The 24,016-nt window shown below is 44.3% G+C and overlaps 1 protein-coding gene across 4 annotated transcripts in view; it reads left to right on the plus strand.

Moving 5' to 3' along the window:
* Positions 1–24,016, plus strand: part of twz (BTB/POZ domain-containing protein twz) — a 197,728-nt gene that overhangs the window by 72,700 nt on the left and 101,012 nt on the right. For 2 of the 4 annotated variants that reach the window (XM_071670603.1, XM_071670621.1), the window contains exon 3: positions 23,961–23,999. The exons of the other annotated variants lie outside the window; for them this stretch is intronic. In XM_071670603.1, coding sequence (XP_071526704.1) covers positions 23,961–23,999 — 39 coding nt within the window. The remainder of the gene's footprint in view (positions 1–23,960; positions 24,000–24,016) is intronic. 4 annotated transcript variants of the gene reach the window in all.

The raw sequence follows: 24,016 nt of genomic DNA on the forward strand, positions 1-24,016 counted from the left end.
ATGATGAACAAACTCGTTATCGGGACGCGATGAATAAACTCGTTATCGGAACGTGATGAACAAACTCGTTATCGGGACGTGATGAATAAACTCGTTATCGGCACGTGACGAATAACTCAGGTTTAGTGAAGGTCCCGGTAATGGGGAGGGTCGCACAATGGAATACTCAGGCTTCTTACTCCCTCCTCCTCCTCCTCCTCCTCCTCCTCTCACAACATCTCTTACATGCTCTCCCACCACGTCCTCATGCTCTCCCACCACGTCCTCATGCTCTCCCACCATGTCCTCATGCTCTCCCACCACGTCCTCATACTCTCCCACCACGTCCTCATGCTCTCCTACCACGTCCTCATGCTCTCCCACCACGTCCTCATGCTCTCCCACCATGTCCTCATGCTCTCCCACCACGTCCTCATGCTCTCCCACCACGTCCTCATGCTCTCCCACCACGTCCTCATGCTCTCCCACCACGTCCTCATGCTCTCCCACCACGTCCTCATGCTCTCCCACCACGTCCTCATGCTCTCCCACCACGTCCTCATGCTCTCCCACCACGTCCTCATACTCTCCCACCACGTCCTCATGCTCTCCCACCACGTTCCATAACTCTGCTCCTGTCATCAATGTCAAATTCTGGGACAAACGCCCAGAAGTGTCATTTTTTTCAAAACCTCTGATTCATAGCCTTTGAGGCAATTTACAACTATGATATCTATTATAGTTATTTTGCTCTGAATTACATTTTTCCCTCGGTTAAATAGAACGCGTTTCCTAGATATTACTGGTAATCGTAAAGTTAATGTCAAAAGAAATTTGGTATTTTCTTTTAATGGATGATTAACTAAATTACCTTCAGAGATGGCAACACACACACACACACACACACACACACACACACACACACACATATATATATATATATATATATATATATATATATATATATATATATATATATATATATATATATATATATATATGTATAAAATCTGTCATAAATATATGAGCACTTTTATTTCTAATTTCCGCTCGCGCGACACACAAACATCAGGGAAAACAACGTATATTGTGAATATTCATAAATTCAGAGCAGTAGCGTGGATAAAAAAAGGAATCACTAAATAACATTTATTAATTTCCTTTGTGTCTAACAAGCTTCCTGTAGGAAGACACAGTGGCGCTAGCGTCGTGGACAATGTGGGGTTGAGTTCTCTGGGGCAATGAGCCCGTTCCCCTCACTGTTTTTCTCTCCTCCTCCTCCTCTCTCCAGGTATGTTCGGGTAGATTTGCCTCTTGGGCCTCCTGTCTCCCAACATACACACACACTTCTATGCACTTCCCTTACGAAATACGTCGAGGAACCGTCTATTATGGCGAGGATAATCTCACTTATCCTACACCTAACTCACTCTATCATCTTACCCTAGCGAAAATGCGCATCATACCCAGCTAAATGTAACTTTAGCCAACCTTAATGTAACTCCAACTATAACGAAGATTAACTTGACCTACAGGATACCCAATGTTTCTTCACAGTCAGTCTTTCCTAATCATTATACACTACAAAACAACCTCTCTTACGTACACTCCATATATCAGAGTATTCTAGCAAACAACGTTTTAAGTGCTTCAGGCATCATATCCCTCAATATATAATCATAGGAAATTTTACGTATTTTTCGCAGTGGGCTAAGTGATGTATTTCACTTATAAAAGTAAAGGAATATTCTTATTAAAAGTACGACAAGTACCCACTGGTAATATGGAGTCTTTCAAAATATTTTTTTTTCCTCTTAAAATTTATCGGCTTCACAGGTTGGATATCTATTTTTTTTTTATCATTTTGAACGAGACGGTATGCAATGTACGACGGTACGGTCCTTGAGCATGACGGTATAACCTTTAAGTACGAAGATGTGTTCTTTGGATATGAAGGCCTGGCCTTCAACCTGATCCTTAATCCTGGTAAAAGACCAAGCCAACATCCCCCAAGGGCCGTGCTCAAGAGTCGTAACGTCGTGCTCAAGGGCCGTACCTCCGTACTCAAGGGGGGATAAGATTCGCACATCCGTGCTGTGTACAACAGACCTCCTCATTCACTCTACATCACACATTCTGTTTTAGGCTTCATCCATTTCATTCCAGATCTTCGAGTGTTTACCTAATATTTATTCTATTTAACCTCTTTCCTTTTTTTTATTCTCTCTGCTCTTCGCAAACAGTAATGATCCTGCCTCTTCACACAGTCTCCTTCAACCTCAAAGTTCACGCACTTGGCTTCTAGCTCACAATTTCTGATAAATATACTTTATGTTTTGGGTACATATGACCTACGTTACGTATATACTTAAGAATGTCGTTAGATATATATACATATATCTATTGTTCATAGCCTGAATATATCCCGTGGTTAGAAAATCCATCTCCGGGTGTAAGATATCTCTTTCCTTCTGGTACCAAGACCTATCCTCTGGTTCCTTCTGGTTCATCACAATTCTCCTTATGTCTCTCTGGGTTGACTCCTTTTAACCTTCGTTCTTGACCTCGTCCTGCCCTCAGGTTCACAGCCCACCTCCACGTACATAACTCTAACCCTCTGACCTGCCCTCAGGTTCACAGCCTACCTCCACGTACATAACTCTAACCCTCCGACCTGCTCTCAGGTTCACAGCCTACTTCCACGTACATAACTCTAACCCTCCGACCTGCCCTCAGGTTCACAGCCTACCCATACGTACATAACTCTAACCCTCCGACCTGCCCTCAGGTTCACAGCCTACCCCTACGTACATAACTCTAACCCTCCGACCTGCCCTCAGGTTCACAGCCTTCCCCCACGTACATAACTCTAACCCTCCGACCTGCCCTCAGGTTCACAGCCAACCCCCACGTACATAACTCTAACCCTCCGACCTGCCCTCAGGTTCACAGCCTACCCCCACGTACATAACCCTCTAATACCACCACATGCGGCACAAGTGTGACCTCCGGAACACAGGTCGACAAGCAGCATTCACTCGAGACGCGTCGAGGTGTTGACCGAGGGCGTGCACACAGTTTATGCATAAATGATACGGCCGGCCCGAAGCCACAACTGGAGGCTGAGTGGAGTGAGAATGTTGCAGTGCTGCACACCCCACAGTGTCTTGCAGCAACGTGTCTCCTGCAGCAACGTGCCTGTCTTGCAGCACGGTTAGAGTCTTGATATGTAGCCTCCTTAAATGAAATGGGAATCTAACTGTAATCCGCAGAACACTTAAGACACATATATGATGCTGCGTCTTCAGGCACATCTGGAGACGTAGAACGATGTGATTTTCAGCTCAACGACACCTTCTGACACAGATGTTAGGTGTCTGAATACAAAAAGAGGATATCTGCGATAGAGTGTGTTATAGCTCATAAAGACCCTTGTATTAAACTATGGCTTCGAGCAAAGCGGAAATCTGGCGGTGGATTTCCTTGGAGCTAACAAGACCCTTGTAGAAGAGAGTTCTCAAGCAGAACAGCAGTCCTGTAGCTCATCAAGACTCTTGTGGTCGAGTGTCTTCAACCACAACATTAGTCTTGTTGCTTATTAAGGCTCTTGTAGCAGAGGGGCTTCAAGCAAAGCAGGAATTTAGCAGTGGAGCTCTCTTGTAGCTTATTATTAAGACCCTTGTAGTAAAGTGTCTTCAAGTACAACAGCATTCTTGTCGTACAACAGGAATGGGGGGGGGGGGTCTTCAGTTAACCGACGCCACCAGAGTGTTTTCAAACGTATGGAAATCTACGTACACAATAAACATACACTATATATATATATATATATATATATATATATATATATATATATATATATATATATATATATATATATATAAACTCGAGGAAGGTCTCTTTACAAGTAAGGCTCCACTTTATCCGCAGCGTTCCAGAGGTCCACGAGAGGTGTACAAGACCTCTGGAGTCTGTTAGGCCCCTTAGGCACTTCTATGTTGATGTGATGTGAGCATCAGTGGTGGTCGGTGGTGGTGGTGGTGGTCGCGGTGGTGGTGCAGTCTAGCATGGCCTGGAGAGGTAGGGAGGAGGCCTCTTCCACGGTGCTTTAACACCGTCTTGAGCTAACGACGGAGAGAAACCCTCACTCCACCTTCAGGATGGCTCTCAACAATTGATCTGTGCCCCCAGGGTATACCTCCTCTGGAGGGAAAAGAGAGAGGGAGAGTTTAAGATTTCCTGGGGGGGTTGAGTTCCCCGGAGGTATGGGGTGTTGGCTGCACCAGGGGGGGTAAAGTTTCTAGGAATCCGTAATGGGGTTGTATGAGATTTCAAAGCTTTTATGATTAAGACACCAGATTAAACCTCTAGTTCGAGGTGCTTTTTCAGTCCACGATCCCTGATGATCTACAGACTCCCCAAGGCAGTGTTCCCAGATTATAGATCGTAAAAAGGATAGCAACACATTAAGGACAATCGTAGTACTACTATAATGAAAATTAAACCAACAGTCGTTACACAAGACAGCACCAGCCACAAGGAGCATCTAAACCCAACTATGAAACAAGTGCAATTCTTTTGAGGATTCTCGTGAACATCGCAAACAAATGACAACACGAGATTCTTCTAGTCATTGTTTTTTTTTTCCCCTCAAGAATCGTAAATCGAAGGGCAGGCGCAAGCACCCAATGCGTCCCTCTGAGGCTCGGATGTAAATTCACTTGATTAACAAAGCACACACAGAGGAAGTTTTATGACTCATTTAAAAGGAGGAAAATTCTTACTCAATAATTTCATCTACACATTTGGATTCCAGGTATGCTAGCAAGTCGCTGTTTCAGTGTAATTATAGTTTCTTAAATCTCTTAAGTCATGCCAATTAGGCGTAGAAACCTTAGCATTTAAGGCTGGCGTCATTGCTACTAATTAATGCCCTGAATCATACAAATTGGTAGTGTTTAAGGCTTACCAATTACGTTTCACTAATTAAGTCATTTAAGATCATATATTACGTTTCGTCTAGAGCTTTTCTCTCCCTCTTTCTCGGTAATATATCTTTGTCATTTCTTCTGCTCAACTCTTCTGCTCCGACATCATTACACCTACGCAATGAAATACAATTATGCTGTATATCTTCCTCTTTTTTTTTTTTTCCCCTTGCAAGTCTTTTGTTAACGCGAAATAAAGCCAACGGACGAGAGAAAACAGTGGTATTAGTGATACAAGCAGACAGAACTAGGGAGACTAATGAATTTAAACTGCTCGGAGCGCAAGAGAGCGATCCTTGAGCGTGACGGTACGATCCTCCAACACAGCGGTACGATCCTAGAGCACAGACGGTACGACCATTGGATACAGTGAGCTGGTCTTTGACCTGAGTCTATAAAGGTCGGGTCAAAGACGAACCGAAGGTTCGCACTGCTGTGCAGCAACGTCGTAGATTCGAGTTGAGGGGTCGTACCGTGTTGCTCAAGGGTCGTGCCGTCGGGCAGGAGTGGGTGGGGGGAAGGTTAACGCATGTCAGAAAGACATTTAAGAAGAAAAAAAAGCAAATAAAGCGAGAAAAGTGTAAATACCTGCAAGCAAAAGGTTCGGGGTTATAAAGCCAACGCCTTTAACTGTACCCCATGTAAACAACTGCCTTGCGAATCCAGTTAGAAGCCTCACCCTCTTAACCCCTTACTCTTCAAAAAAAAAAGAACAAAAAAAAAAAATCATTTTCTCCCCTTTTAACATACACCTTCCTTACACATGTTCATCTTCAGTCATACGTTAAACTCTGTCATGTTTCCCTTATTCATATTCTTCATTTTTTTACTTAGTTTCAACAAGTTCCTGTCCGTTTATTATACGAATTATGGTCTTTGTCAGTTTCGTTCCCACGCGACATATTCCTCTATAACCTTAGGTCATGTTCCCTCATTCCGTTTCCTCATCTTCATTTGACCACTTCAGTCATGTTCTCCCCGTCAAATCACTTCATTCTTCCGCTGGAGATGATGATGTCACATGTCTTCACTTTGAGTCATGTTTCTCCAATTCATGTTCGCCTCTAGCCATTCATGTGTCCCCTCGTCATGTTCCGACCACCCAAACATTTTCCTTCAAGTCATATTTCTCCGCCTTAGTCATGTTCTCCTCGTTAAAATTTCCCTGTCGGTCACATTCCTGCCATTTGTCACGTTCGCTTCGGGTCATGTTCACCTCTCCCACCTTAAAGCCTTGCTCCCAGCAATGTTGGAGGGGGGGCGGGGGGGTAGGTGGGAACATTTGCTGGGGTTGGGGGGGATGGGGGGGGGGGAGAGGGATCGCACCCCACACAACTTGGGTTCAAGTTGGAATGTTTTAATTGGTGTCGAATTTCGCGTTTTTCCTCTTTGATCCGAGGAGACAGAAAAAAAAGGGGGGTGGGGGAGGTTGAGGTGGGGCCCCTTGAGGCGGTATTTGGGGGGTAAGGGTATAGCGGGGGGAGGGGGGGAGGGAAAGGTGGGTAGGGAGCTTGCCTGCCAATGTCTGGCCTTTTTATTCCGCAGTTTAATGGATTAAATTACCATAAGAATTAGTCCCTAATTGAGAAAGTCTTTAACTAACATAGAATTTAATTCCCTCCAATATCTCTCATTTCCAAAATTGTCGATCCGTCTGAATGGTGAGTCTGTATTCATAATCAATTCATGGATGTTTGACACTGAAGGAGGTGTCCATATTTAACCCAAAGGAAAGTTAATGAATGATATAAATGTTGTGTTTACAGACTCGGCGCTTGTCTAAGTGTCGGCAAAAATGAATGAAATATATGTAGTGTTGGCGTCGCTCGTCTAAGTGTCGACAGATTACGCAATCCCAACGACCAACGCAATTCTCTCCCTCTCTCTCTCTCTCTCTCTCTCTCTCTCTCTCTCTCTCTCTCTCTCTCTCTCATGCACTTGCGTTTTGACAGATTGAATTTTGGCAACGCAGTGATTGAGGCAATTTCTCTTGCATCTCTGATTCATCTCCTTGAGCACGACAGGACGACCCTTGAGCACGACGGTACGACCCCTGAGTACAACGACACAACACTTAAGTGTCGGGTCAAACGTCAGACTTATCATATCCAGTGGTCGCACCGTCGTGCTTAAGGGTCGTATCGTCGTGCTTAAGGGTCGTATCGTCGTGCTTAAGGGTCGTATCGTCGTGCTTAAGGGTCGTATCGTCGTGCTTAAGGGTCGCATCGTCGTGCTTAAGGGACGTATGTCGTGTTTAAAGGGGTCGTATGACGTGCTTACGGGTCGTGACGTCGCGCTTAAGGGTCGTATCGTCGTGCTTAAGGTTCGTATCACTAAGCTCAAGGGTCGTATCGTCGTCCTTAAGGAGATAAGATTCTGTTGAGTTCTATTAATTTGTTTTTTCGATCCCACGTGATTGTATCGGTTCTCTTAAGATCGCTCGAGATTCTGGAAGTACGGTTCTCGAGGTACGGCTGGAGTTTCCAGCGAGCATAAAGTGATATTTTGAAGGTCACACGATACACTGTTGGAATCAGTAATTTTCCACAAAACTTAGCTTGGTTGTTTCTAACCTTTCTTTTCTTTTATATATTTGTTCAGTCTTGCAAGAGTCTGGTGGTTTCAGAGGCTCTCTATGGTTTTTTTACGGCGTTCTCTAGGAAAACTTCTAAGGCCCTGAAAACATCTCCCAAGACGACTCCAAGCCTTCTCCAAGCTGCGTCGAGTTTTGCAGAGCGCTAAACACTTTCAAATAATTCCTATGAGATCGGTAAATTTTTGGAGGACGGATAAAAGATGAATTATTTCGCGATGCTCCGTAAAAGGTATTCTTGCGTAGGTTCAAAAGGATGGCAGACAATGGGTTTCACCACTGCTGAGGGGCGGAAAGAATGGCTGGATTGGAAAGTAGCTTTTTTACGCACGGTGTTGGCTCGTTATGTGTGTTTTCCCTTAGTGTATTGCCCTCCTCTACTACCACCACTACCTGCAGTAGATGGCCTAAAGCTCTCCTCCAGGCCCGGCTGAACACACACACACACACACACACACACACACACACACACACACACACACAAAATCACACACTTTTACCAACTTTTTCGCTGTGTTTTTCAACGTCTCATTCTCCTTTTCGTTCTCTCTCTCTCTCTCTCTGTTTCCTCTCTAACTCCTTCCTTAGGAAAGCCCCACCTCTCCTCCGATCCTCCCTACTCAACACCGTCATTGCATATCACAACCATCTTCTTCCATGGGATTCCAGGGAGGATAAAAACACCTCCCTGTATGGCATCACTCGACAATTTTGCCGACTTGTTTGTTCGACATATTTACACGGACAATTTTACACATAAGCGCAACACCCAAGGTTTCTCAGAGGTTCCACTAGGTGTGAATGCCTTACACACAACGAATACAACTAACCCGTTCCTAGATGGAAAATCAGTCATTAACAGACCAAAACATCATACAGTGGGAAAGGCATATCACTTGTATGCAAATTTAAATCTTACAAGGGTATATAAGTACGCTAATTGAACCTAAGAATGGGAGCATTTCTGTCAGAGGTACTGTGACAGCAACATCCAATAATCATAATAAGCTATACCGCAAAATTGGTGTCATATTTGACTGCAGACACGCCGAAGAAGTTGCCGGACGCACGATGACAAACCCCCCATACAAAATTGCCGCCAATTTATCCAATTCCTCGGCAGGAGAAAAATTAGTGGCTGCTGGGGTGAAACATTATCTGGAAATTACTATATCTTATCTAATCTACAAAACTGTTGGCTGCTGGGATAATATCTTTTCGGAAAATTGCTATATCTTAACTACATTATAAAATTCCGATCCACATTAGCTACTAGGCGAGAGCCCAGTAAGCCTGAATCTGCTTGTCCTCATAATTCAGCTCATCGTTTCTGTTTATAACATCTGGACACTGAGTGATTGTTCCATCCATTTTCTTCATTTTCTTTCACTGCCAAAATTCGTAAATCGAGGGGGAAATTTAACGGTATCATTATGTAACTTTGAAATTCCCCGCCTGTTCCAGTGTGGGAACCCCACAGCTATTCATGTGAATGTTCGTGCTTTCTCTTCCTCTCTTATTACTTCTCATTCACCTTTTGTTTTGGGTGTTGTTTCATAACCGTACCCGTGGGAAAATGAGCGAGACAGCGAGGAATAAACCTCGTGCATGAAGAATAAGCTTAGTCTAATCATACCCGCCAGCCATACTGAACATATACACACGTTTTTCATATTGAAAAAAATATAAAATGTTTAGGGTTGGAGATACTAAGGGAAAAAAATATTACCTTTGAGCGCCTCTACATATCGGGATTTCTGCCAGAATGGTGGGGCTATCGCTTAGAGAGAGAGAGAGAGAGAGAGAGAGAGAGAGAGAGAGAGAGAGAGAGAGAGAGAGAGAGAGAGAGAGAGAATTTCAGACCACTCAAAACATCTCGCAAATCTTTTATTTCACCAGCACTGGGCGAGAGGCTGGTCGCTGAAACCTGGAGCTGAATAACATTATATACATCAACCATTTGACAGTGAATAATTTTTCCCTCTAATCACTTAAACCACTTCGGCGAATAAATTGAACTCGATAGCTTTAATAGAATTAGGGTCGAGCCCCTGCAAATAAATAAAAGGTGATAAAACATTCGAGGATTTAGTATATTTCATATCTCATAATGGTTTTTGCAAGTGCCCGAAGTCACCTAGCTTAAAAGCTTATATTCTAACTCGCATATATATATATATATATATATATATATATATATATATATATATATATATATATATATATATATATATATATTTGAGGAACTTCAACCTGAAGACCCTGAACTCGAGGACGTCATCCTAAGAACTTCGACCTGAGGAAAACTTCAGCCAAGACGAATCATCCTGAGGAGCTACAGACATCCTGAAGAACTTCAGCCCTGGTCTTGGCTGGCCTCATATTCCTTACCTGAGCGTGAAGGCCACGCCGCAGTTGCGGTCGCGATGTAAGCTGAGTGCGGGTTACCGCAGTCGACTGCGGTACACCACCGCCGCAGTCCTGGCCCCGCAGCCTCACCTGCAGGAGACGGACGATAGAATACCAACCCTCTGCATCCCGACTAAGGCTTACTTAAGAAACGACGTAATGAAAGACCCGAAGGAAGAATGCATGATGGGGAAAGTTATAGTCTTGCAAAGTCACTTACGACTCCCGGGACGATGGTTAACTGATGCGACTTGATCGAGTAGGTCGTGTGCCAACCATCCATAGGTTGTGGTATATTGTAACAAGGCAACTGTAGCCCTTACCCCTTTAGGGAACGATGGTACGATGGATGACAGTGAGTGATTCGACCCTAGTGATATACCGTTTTATACCACACCTGTCTAGTGATATACCGTCTTATGCCACACTTGTTAGGCGATATACTGTCTTATACCACACCTGTCTAGTGATATACCGTCTTATGCCACACCTGTCTAGTGATATACCGTCTTATGCCACACCTGTCTAGTGATATACCGTCTTATGCCACACCTGTCTAGTGATATACCGTCTTATGCCACACTTGTTAGGCGATATACTGTCTTATACCACACCTGTCTAGTGATATACCGTCTTATGCCACACCTGTCTAGTGATATACCGTTTTATACCACACCTGTCTAGTGATATACCGTCTTATGCCACACCTGTCTAGTGATATACCGTTTTATACCACACCTGTCTAGTGATATACCGTCTTATGCCACACTTGTTAGGCGATATACTGTCTTATACCACACCTGTCTAGTGATATACCGTCTTATGCCACACCTGTCTAGTGATATACCGTCTTATGCCACACTTGTTAGGCGATATACTGTCTTATACCACACCTGTCTAGTGATATACCGTCTTATGCCACACCTGTCTAGTGATATACCGTTTTATACCACACCTGTCTAGTGATATACCGTCTTATGCCACACCTGTCTAGTGATATACCGTTTTATACCGCACCTGTCTAGTGATATACCGTCTTATGCCACACCTGTCTAGTGATATACCGTCTTATGCCACACCTGTCTAGTGATATACCGTCTTATGCCACACCTGTCTAGTGATATACCGTCTTATGCCACACCTGTCTAGTGATATACCGTCTTATGCCACACCTGTCTAGTGATATACCGTCTTATGCCACACTTGTTAGGCGATATACTGTCTTATACCACACCTGTCTAGTGATATACCGTCTTATGCCACACCTGTCTAGTGATATACCGTCTTATGCCACACCTGTCTAGTGATATACCGTTTTATACCACACCTGTCTAGTGATATACCGTCTTATGCCACACTTGTTAGGCGATATACTGTCTTATACCACACCTGTCTAGTGATATACCGTCTTATGCCACACCTGTCTAGTGATATACCGTTTTATACCACACCTGTCTAGTGATATACCGTCTTATGCCACACCTGTCTAGTGATATACCGTCTTATGCCACACCTGTCTAGTGATATACCGTCTTATGCCACACTTGTTAGGCGATATACTGTCTTATACCACACCTGTCTAGTGATATACCGTTTTATACCACACCTGTCTAGTGATATACCGTCTTATGCCACACCTGTCTAGTGATATACCGTCTTATGCCACACCTGTCTAGTGATATACCGTCTTATGCCACACCTGTCTAGTGATATACCGTTTTATACCACACCTGTCTAGTGATATACCGTCTTATGCCACACTTGTTAGGCGATATACTGTCTTATACCACACCTGTCTAGTGATATACCGTCTTATGCCACACCTGTCTAGTGATATACCGTCTTATGCCACACCTGTCTAGTGATATACCGTTTTATACCACACCTGTCTAGTGATATACCGTCTTATGCCACACTTGTTAGGCGATATACTGTCTTATACCACACCTGTCTAGTGATATACCGTCTTATGCCACACCTGTCTAGTGATATACCGTCTTATGCCACACTTGTTAGGCGATATACTGTCTTATACCACACCTGTCTAGTGATATACCGTCTTATGCCACACTTGTTAGGCGATATACTGTCTTATACCACACCTGTCTAGTGATATACCGTCTTATGCCACACCTGTCTAGTGATATACCGTTTTATACCACACCTGTCTAGTGATATACCGTTTTATACCACACCTGTCTAGTGATATACCGTCTTATGCCACACCTGTCTAGTGATATACCGTTTTATACCACACCTGTCTAGTGATATACCGTTTTATACCACACCTGTCTAGTGATATACCGTCTTATGCCACACTTGTTAGGCGATATACTGTCTTATACCACACCTGTCTAGTGATATACCGTCTTATGCCACACCTGTCTAGTGATATACCGTTTTATACCACACCTGTCTAGTGATATACCGTTTTATACCACACCTGTCTAGTGATATACCGTTTTATACCACACCTGTCTAGTGATATACCGTTTTATACCACACCTGTCTAGTGATATACCGTTTTATACCACACCTGTCTAGTGATATACCGTTTTATACCACACCTGTCTAGTGATATACCGTTTTATACCACACCTGTCTAGTGATATACCGTCTTATGCCACACCTGTCTAGTGATATACCGTCTTATGCCACACCTGTCTAGTGATATACCGTCTTATGCCACACCTGTCTAGTGATATACCGTCTTATGCCACACCTGTCTAGTGATATACCGTCTTATGCCACACCTGTCTAGTGATATACCGTCTTATGCCACACCTGTCTAGTGATATACCGTCTTATGCCACACCTGTCTAGTGATATACCGTCTTATGCCACACCTGTCTAGTGATATACTGTCTTATACCACACCTGTCTAGTGATATACCGTCTTATGCCACACCTGTCTAGTGATATACCGTCTTATGCCACACTTGTTAGGCGATATACTGTCTTATACCACACCTGTCTAGTGATATACCGTTTTATACCGCACCTGTCTAGTGATATACCGTCTTATGCCACACCTGTCTAGTGATATACCGTCTTATGCCACACTTGTTAGGCGATATACTGTCTTATACCACACCTGTCTAGTGATATACCGTCTTATGCCACACCTGTCTAGTGATATACCGTCTTATGCCACACCTGTCTAGTGATATACCGTCTTATGCCACACCTGTCTAGTGATATACCGTCTTATGCCACACCTGTCTAGTGATATACCGTCTTATGCCACACCTGTCTAGTGATATACCGTCTTATGCCACACCTGTCTAGTGATATACCGTCTTATGCCACACTTGTTAGGCGATATACTGTCTTATACCACACCTGTCTAGTGATATACCGTCTTATGCCACACCTGTCTAGTGATATACCGTCTTATGCCACACCTGTCTAGTGATATACCGTCTTATGCCACACCTGTCTAGTGATATACCGTTTTATACCACACCTGTCTAGTGATATACCGTTTTATACCACACCTGTCTAGTGATATACCGTCTTATGCCACACCTGTCTAGTGATATACCGTTTTATACCACACCTGTCTAGTGATATACCGTCTTATGCCACACCTGTCTAGTGATATACCGTCTTATGCCACACCTGTCTAGTGATATACCGTCTTATGCCACACTTGTTAGGCGATATACTGTCTTATACCACACCTGTCTAGTGATATACCGTCTTATGCCACACCTGTCTAGTGATATACCGTCTTATGCCACACCTGTCTAGTGATATACCGTTTTATACCACACCTGTCTAGTGATATACCGTCTTATGCCACACCTGTCTAGTGATATACCGTCTTATGCCACACCTGTCTAGTGATATACCGTTTTATACCACACCTGTCTAGTGATATACCGTCTTATGCCACACCTGTCTAGTGATATACCGTCTTATGCCACACTTGTTAGGCGATATACTGTCTTATACCACACCTGTCTAGTGATATACCGTCTTATGCCACACTTGTTAGGCGATATACTGTCTTATACCACACCTGTCTAGTGATATACCGTTTTATACCGCACCTGTCTAGTGATATACCGTCTTATGCCACACCTGTCTAGTGATATACCGTCTTATGCCACACCTGTCTAGTGATATACCGTCTTATGCCACACTTGTTAGGCGATATACTGTCTTATACCACACCTGTCTAGTGATATACCGTTTTATACCACACCTGTCTAGTGATATACCGTCTTATGCCACACCTGTCTAGTGATATACCGTTTTATACCACACCTGTCTAGTGATATACCGTCTTATGCCACACCTGTCTAGTGATATACCGTCTTATGCCACACTTGTTAGGCGATATACTGTCTTATACCACACCTGTCTAGTGATATACCGTCTTATGCCACACCTGTCTAGTGATATACCGTCTTATGCCACACCTGTCTAGTGATATACCGTCTTATGCCACACCTGTCTAGTGATATACCGTCTTATGCCACACCTGTCTAGTGATATACCGTCTTATGCCACACTTGTTAGGCGATATACTGTCTTATACCACACCTGTCTAGTGATATACCGTCTTATGCCACACCTGTCTAGTGATATACCGTTTTATACCACACCTGTCTAGTGATATACCGTCTTATGCCACACCTGTCTAGTGATATACCGTCTTATGCCACACTTGTTAGGCGATATACCGTCTTATGCCACACCTGTCTAGTGATATACCGTCTTATGCCACACCTGTCTAGTGATATACCGTCTTATGCCACACCTGTCTAGTGATATACCGTCTTATGCCACACCTGTCTAGTGATATACCGTCTTATGCCACACCTGTCTAGTGATATACCGTCTTATGCCACACCTGTCTAGTGATATACCGTCTTATGCCACACCTGTCTAGTGATATACCGTCTTATGCCACACCTGTCTAGTGATATACCGTTTTATACCACACCTGTCTAGTGATATACCGTCTTATGCCACACCTGTCTAGTGATATACCGTCTTATGCCACACCTGTCTAGTGATATACCGTCTTATGCCACACCTGTCTAGTGATATACCGTCTTATGCCACACCTGTCTAGTGATATACCGTCTTATGCCACACCTGTCTAGTGATATACCGTCTTATGCCACACTTGTTAGGCGATATACTGTCTTATACCACACCTGTCTAGTGATATACCGTCTTATGCCACACCTGTCTAGTGATATACCGTCTTATGCCACACCTGTCTAGTGATATACCGTCTTATGCCACACCTGTCTAGTGATATACCGTCTTATGCCACACCTGTCTAGTGATATACCGTCTTATGCCACACTTGTTAGGCGATATACTGTCTTATACCACACCTGTCTAGTGATATACCGTTTTATACCGCACCTGTCTAGTGATATACCGTCTTATGCCACACCTGTCTAGTGATATACCGTCTTATGCCACACTTGTTAGGCGATATACTGTCTTATACCACACCTGTCTAGTGATATACCGTCTTATGCCACACCTGTCTAGTGATATACCGTCTTATGCCACACTTGTTAGGCGATATACTGTCTTATACCACACCTGTCTAGTGATATACCGTCTTATGCCACACCTGTCTAGTGATATACCGTCTTATGCCACACCTGTCTAGTGATATACCGTCTTATGCCACACCTGTCTAGTGATATACCGTCTTATGCCACACTTGTTAGGCGATATACTGTCTTATACCACACCTGTCTAGTGATATACCGTTTTATACCACACCTGTCTAGTGATATACCGTTTTATACCACACCTGTCTAGTGATATACCGTCTTATGCCACACCTGTCTAGTGATATACCGTTTTATACCACACCTGTCTAGTGATATACCGTCTTATGCCACACCTGTCTAGTGATATACCGTCTTATGCCACACTTGTTAGGCGATATACTGTCTTATACCACACCTGTCTAGTGATATACCGTCTTATGCCACACTTGTTAGGCGATATACTGTCTTATACCACACCTGTCTAGTGATATACCGTCTTATGCCACACCTGTCTAGTGATATACCGTCTTATGCCACACCTGTCTAGTGATATACCGTTTTATACCACACCTGTCTAGTGATATACCGTCTTATGCCACACCTGTCTAGTGATATACCGTTTTATACCACACCTGTCTAGTGATATACCGTCTTATGCCACACTTGTTAGGCGATATACTGTCTTATACCACACCTGTCTAGTGATATACCGTCTTATGCCACACCTGTCTAGTGATATACCGTCTTATGCCACACCTGTCTAGTGATATACCGTCTTATGCCACACCTGTCTAGTGATATACCGTCTTATGCCACACCTGTCTAGTGATATACCGTCTTATGCCACACCTGTCTAGTGATATACCGTTTTATACCACACCTGTCTAGTGATATACCGTTTTATACCACACCTGTCTAGTGATATACCGTCTTATGCCACACCTGTCTAGTGATATACCGTCTTATGCCACACCTGTCTAGTGATATACCGTCTTATGCCACACCTGTCTAGTGATATACTGTCTTATACCACACCTGTCTAGTGATATACCGTCTTATGCCACACCTGTCTAGTGATATACCGTCTTATGCCACACTTGTTAGGCGATATACTGTCTTATACCACACCTGTCTAGTGATATACCGTCTTATGCCACACCTGTCTAGTGATATACCGTCTTATGCCACACCTGTCTAGTGATATACCGTCTTATGCCACACCTGTCTAGTGATATACCGTTTTATACCACACCTGTCTAGTGATATACCGTCTTATGCCACACCTGTCTAGTGATATACCGTCTTATGCCACACCTGTCTAGTGATATACCGTCTTATGCCACACCTGTCTAGTGATATACCGTCTTATGCCACACCTGTCTAGTGATATACCGTCTTATGCCACACCTGTCTAGTGATATACCGTCTTATGCCACACCTGTCTAGTGATATACCGTCTTATGCCACACTTGTTAGGCGATATACTGTCTTATACCACACCTGTCTAGTGATATACCGTCTTATGCCACACCTGTCTAGTGATATACCGTTTTATACCACACCTGTCTAGTGATATACCGTCTTATGCCACACTTGTTAGGCGATATACTGTCTTATACCACACCTGTCTAGTGATATACCGTCTTATGCCACACTTGTTAGGCGATATACTGTCTTATACCACACCTGTCTAGTGATATACCGTCTTATGCCACACTTGTTAGGCGATATACTGTCTTATACCACACCTGTCTAGTGATATACCGTCTTATGCCACACTTGTTAGGCGATATACTGTCTTATACCACACCTGTCTAGTGATATACCGTCTTATGCCACACCTGTCTAGTGATATACCGTCTTATGCCACACCTGTCTAGTGATATACCGTTTTATACCACACCTGTCTAGTGATATACCGTTTTATACCACACCTGTCTAGTGATATACCGTTTTATACCACACCTGTCTAGTGATATACCGTCTTATGCCACACCTGTCTAGTGATATACCGTCTTATGCCACACCTGTCTAGTGATATACCGTCTTATGCCACACCTGTCTAGTGATATACCGTCTTATGCCACACTTGTTAGGCGATATACTGTCTTATACCACACCTGTCTAGTGATATACCGTCTTATGCCACACCTGTCTAGTGATATACCGTCTTATGCCACACTTGTTAGGCGATATACTGTCTTATACCACACCTGTCTAGTGATATACCGTCTTATGCCACACTTGTTAGGCGATATACTGTCTTATACCACACCTGTCTAGTGATATACCGTTTTATACCACACCTGTCTAGTGATATACCGTTTTATACCACACCTGTCTAGTGATATACCGTTTTATACCACACCTGTCTAGTGATATACCGTTTTATACCACACCTGTCTAGTGATATACCGTCTTATGCCACACTTGTTAGGCGATATACTGTCTTATACCACACCTGTCTAGTGATATACCGTTTTATACCACACCTGTCTAGTGATATACCGTTTTATACCACACCTGTCTAGTGATATACCGTCTTATGCCACACTTGTTAGGCGATATACTGTCTTATACCACACCTGTCTAGTGATATACCGTCTTATGCCACACTTGTTAGGCGATATACTGTCTTATACCACACCTGTCTAGTGATATACCGTTTTATACCACACCTGTCTAGTGATATACCGTCTTATGCCACACCTGTCTAGTGATATACCGTCTTATGCCACACCTGTCTAGTGATATACCGTCTTATGCCACACCTGTCTAGTGATATACCGTCTTATGCCACACCTGTCTAGTGATATACCGTTTTATACCACACCTGTCTAGTGATATACCGTTTTATACCACACCTGTCTAGTGATATACCGTCTTATGCCACACCTGTCTAGTGATATACCGTCTTATGCCACACTTGTTAGGCGATATACTGTCTTATACCACACCTGTCTAGTGATATACCGTCTTATGCCACACTTGTTAGGCGATATACTGTCTTATACCACACCTGTCTAGTGATATACCGTCTTATGCCACACCTGTCTAGTGATATACCGTCTTATGCCACACTTGTTAGGCGATATACTGTCTTATACCACACCTGTCTAGTGATATACCGTCTTATGCCACACCTGTCTAGTGATATACCGTCTTATGCCACACCTGTCTAGTGATATACCGTCTTATGCCACACTTGTTAGGCGATATACTGTCTTATACCACACCTGTCTAGTGATATACCGTCTTATGCCACACCTGTCTAGTGATATACCGTCTTATGCCACACTTGTTAGGCGATATACTGTCTTATACCACACCTGTCTAGTGATATACCGTCTTATGCCACACCTGTCTAGTGATATACCGTCTTATGCCACACCTGTCTGGTGATATAACGTCTTGTGCCACACCTGTCTAGTGATATACCGTCTTATGCCACACCTGTCTGGTGATATACCGTCTTATGCCACACCTGTCTAGTGATATACCGTTTTATACCGCACCTGTCTAGTGATATACCGTCTTATGCCACACCTGTCTAGTGATATACCGTTTTATACCGCACCTGTCTAGTGATATACCGTCTTATGCCACACCTGTCTGGTGATATACCGCTTTATACCACACCTGTCTAGTGATATACCGTCTTATGCCACACCTGTCTGGTGATATACCGTTTTATACCACACCCGTCCGGTGATATACCGTCTTATGCCACACTTGTATGGCGATATACTGTCTTATACCACACCTGTCTACTATTGAGCTGTCATATGTCACACCTCTTTGGTTATGATATGGCTTATGGCATACCTGTCTACTACTGAAATGTCATACACTATACAAGGCAACTGCTGTACTGTCATATACCACTCTTGTGTCAACTTATGTATTGTCATATACCACACCTGTCGACGGATTATTTGCCATATGCCACACCTGTGTCTCCTGGTGTACTGTCACATGGCACGTCTGTCTACTGAAGTACTGGCATATATCACACCTGTCTAGTGGAGTACCTTCATAGGCAGCATCCGCCGACTGAAGTACTGTTAAATGCCACGCCTAATGGATGAAAAAGCGCTGTCGTATGCTACACGCGTCTACTCAAGGAATGTCATATGCCACACTGGTCCACTGAACGCCGCCTACTAATGCACTTCGATCAGCCACACCTCTTGTCAACTGAACAAAAATTCATGTAAAACCCCTCACCTTATATCAAGCTTCCAACAACCTAACCTAACCTAACCTAACCTAACTTAACCTTACCTATCCTAAACTAACCTATCCTTTGAGGACAAAATGGTCCCCCGCTACATACTAACCCCCTAATCCCCGTCCTATCGCTTCCCCTGCTACCCATCCCCACCCACCCCCCTCAACTCAGAGGAATGTGTGGGCCCCAGAGGGTGGGTACCTCCTACCCATCGTACCTACCTTAACCTCCCCCCCCCCCCCCACTCTCCCACCAGACAGACGCCTTACCTCCACGCCCGAGGCAAGGCCAGGGGGCTGGGCTGGCAGACCTAGTACCTCTACCCCCCCAGGGGCACGACGCTAAATGAAACCCGGACGGTTTCTCCTTCAAGGCTTCTGTCAACATCGCTAGTCGGTATTCAAGGTACGCGACACTCTCAGACCCAGCATGTACTTTCCTACCCACGTCAGTGGAGTTGCAAATGCAATTGTCTTTTTAATGAAAACGATCATGAAATAATTACCGTTTTGATTTCCTTTTTTTTTTGAGGCACTTCCTCTCAGGTTTGTTGAGGTGCTGATATTTTTTTCGCTTAGAAAGGGCTGCTGGAGTGGAAGGTGCCGGTAAAGTAGATACATTTATGAGACTTCGATTCTGATGAACCGTATGAGAACGAGATTGCGTCCAGCTGAATGGATTAAGGGTGAAAAACAGATCCAGGATATGAGGAGGATGGTCAAAGCGGTCAGTAATTGACACAGTGGGAGATGGTTTTCTTCAGATCATTGAAAATGGAGAATATGAGGGTTTCAGTCCCCCACCATCCGTATGGGAGGAATTCAACCATTCCCTATGGTGAATGGCGAAATCCTCTGAGTAGAGGATCTTGGCCTGCGGGCGAAAGGATGCCAACAGTCTCATGACAGAGTTGTGAAAGTCGAAGAAATAAAAGATGTACAATAAGGAGAGCAGTATGCGAAACAAAGGAAAAGTGTGACAGTTGGGAGACTCATTGGGCCACATAAAATCAAAGTTTGGAAACTCAAAGTCCTTGGGGCGTACATCAGGTGTGTTGATGTTGTAATAAACACAAACACCACCTCTGAATTGGAATCGTGAGTGGAGATTATAGTTACAAAAAGGGCTAGTGAAAACATCATTAGACAACTGTGTCTCAGAGAGAAGTAAGATATTGGGAGAAGTACTGAACAGATGGCGTTCAACAGAAGTTATTCGAGAGACCACGAATGTTGGCAGAGTGAACAGAAAATGAGGAAGGTCTATCAGAGAGGGAAAGGGAGTAGGAGAGGCCAGCACTACTGCTGCCTGAGCCCTCCCTCTCGTGAGTAATATATAGTCAGGCGGAAACCCGGAGATTCTTAGCACCTCACGATTAGACTGATCATTGCGTCAGCGTGTTTGACTGTAAGAGAAGGTCGCGCTCTTAATGACCCTGATGGTGAAATAGGCATTTCTGTCCAAAGTGACTGCGAGAGAGTTGACTCTTGATGAATCTGATTTTGGCACCATCGTCTTTTGATGAGAATGAATGTGGTGGCAACATCTTCTTTCTGATGAACCCGATGGTGAGTCATCGTCTGATGAAAATGACAGTCAGCTATTAGTGGATGTCATTTGCACTGGGTTACACATAACACATACTTCATGAATCCTTTTGTAAATAATGATCTATGATGCTACTTTGATGTAGATATGGTCGAAGATGCTATTTCACTCTTACGTTAAGAGGTCACTGTCGTCACTTCTCGTAGATTCGTCTTTTTCTCTACCAGTGTACAACGTGGTGTACTATTATCTATTCACAGAAAAATACTGTCAGTACATTTCCATTCGTCTGCAGTCCATTTCCTTTCGTCTATACTTCGCGGGAACACTGAAGACGCCACGCATCGTGAGCGCTGGCGACAATGGGCTACCGGGAATGCCAGCATCCTCAGAAGGCAAACTCCTGTTGGCTAATCGATTCCTGATATTCTGTTTTGCTCCTCTTTTGACCTCTCACTCCTCGACTTACTTATAAACTTGACTCTTACTTTACTGATGGGAGGAGGTTCTCCTGTAGCTGTTCATGTTCTCATCTAACATGCTATCGGCTTATCTAGCTCTAAATGCTAGGTACGTACGCTTCGTTTTGTCTCATGTGAATTTCTAAAAAGAAAATAATCTGGTAACCGTCATAAGTTAGCTATAAAACCCCTTGCTACAGACGTGTCCATGTACCTTCTATATTTTTATGACAATATAGCTCTCGTCTTAGTTAGATTTAAGCTAAAGTCGCTTTTCCCGATGATCTAATGACGTCCCAAATATCAATCTACAGAGTATTCTACGAAATGAGACATCATAATGTCTGCCATTTACTCTGGGAGCTATACCATCCTGTCCTCAGACCAGATCATGGGCTATTACCCTGAGGGTGTGGGCAAGAAGACCTGTAAGGCAACATTTTTACGTTATGCCCCAGGTGGCTGGCCATACCCACGGGGGAATTCTCAGAACTCTGAGGCTACTGAAGCCAATACCGTGTTCACTAACCCTGGGGGAGGTAGACAGATGAATATATCTCCAGGAGGACTGAAGTCAATGCTGCGTTCAACCAACCCTGGGGGAGATAGATAGATCGATCGCTAGAAGAACTGAAGGCAATAACGTGATCACGAACCCCTGGAGAAATAGATAGGTCAATAGATCTTCAGGGATAGCGAAGCTAATACTGTGTTCATCAACCCTGGGGGTGAGAGGTAGAAGATAGATTTCCCAATCGCCTCAGTAATGTTGGAAATCCCCCCCGAGGGAGACTATCGTTCCCTCGGGCAAGCGCAGCGGCCAGAACCAACCCAGGGGGGGAATGGTGATGTCTGGAGGAACGGCCGAGTCGTGATCCCCATGAGGGAGGGAGGGAGGGAGGGAGGGAGAGAGAGAGAGAGGGCAAAGCAGGTCCCCCGAGCGAAGCCAGGGGCCGGCTACTGGCATGTAACCTATATAAGGTGAGCTTCGGGGCACCTACCTACCTACCTAACCTCCCCAAGGCTGGGATTGTCTACAGTGGCTTCTTGCCTTTTGTGCTCTGAGAGAGAGAGAGAGAGAGAGAGAGAGAGAGAGAGAGAGAGAGAGAGAGAGAGAGAGAGAGTTCAGGTACCAGTACTCTGCGACGATGTTTTGCCCAAAGGCAGGGCTGGCGTGTAGCGCACGCGGCTAATACATCATGTCTCCTAATATACCACGTGAGGGGAGGGATTAATGTGAGAGGGAGGAGAAGGGTTGATTAGGATGGAGGGAAGGGGTTGATGAGGGAGGGAGTGAAGGGAGAGGGGGTTGATGTGAGAGGGAGGGAAGGGAGTGGGGTTGATGTGGGAAAGTAGAGGGGTCGATGTGAGAGGGAGGAATGGAGAGAAGGAATGATGTGGGAAGGAGAAGGGAACCCAACAGCTCATAATACCCAAATCCACCACATCAGTTCACTATCATGATTACCGTCTTATGAACATACTCAAGGTTTTCAATGTCTAATTAAACGGTAGGTGTAATCTGACCATCCATCACTATTTATCATTATCATTACCTGTTACTAACCATCGTTATCATCTGTAGAGAGATAAGCCTTTTATGATTATTTTCATGTATCAAGTTATGTACTTTGTATCTCATTACTATTATGTTATTTATGGCCTCGTTATTACTGTTACGGTCACAGTCGTCACACAACACCTTCCTCCCCCCCTCCGTCACAGTCGTCACACCCCTTCCCCTATCCTTAAAGTCGTCACATATTCCTCCCTCCCTCCCTCACTGGCGTCATACAACCTTTCTCCCCCTCCCTCTCCCTCATCGTTGTCACAAAGCCCGCCCCTTCCGTTCATTACACACCCCTTCCCTACCGCTAGAGATGTCACAACCCCACATTTACAGTCGCCAATCCTCTCTCCCCCATCCTCACAGACCTCAAACAATCCCTCCCGTCGTCACACCTCCCTCCCCTACCAACCACCACATCCCATCCCTTACATCACCACCCCCTACAGCATCTCCATAACTCACCACCACCACCACCATTACGTCCCTCATCACCACAGCACCACCCTCGCCAAAGCCTCATCACCCCCGCCCACAGCATACACCCTCCCCACAGCGCCACCACACGACCGGAGGTGACTTCCCTATAGACGAGCCTGCCGCCACAGCTGTTTTTTTGGTCCACTGTCTTAAGTTGCTTGTTCCTTCTGCAGGAGAATCTGCAGCGACAGCTATGACACCCTTCGTTCCAGGTAGGGCAGCAACATCC

This window comes from Panulirus ornatus, chromosome 2 (genome assembly GCF_036320965.1).
Source record: "Panulirus ornatus isolate Po-2019 chromosome 2, ASM3632096v1, whole genome shotgun sequence".
NCBI classification, from domain to species: Eukaryota; Metazoa; Arthropoda; class Malacostraca; order Decapoda; family Palinuridae; genus Panulirus; species Panulirus ornatus.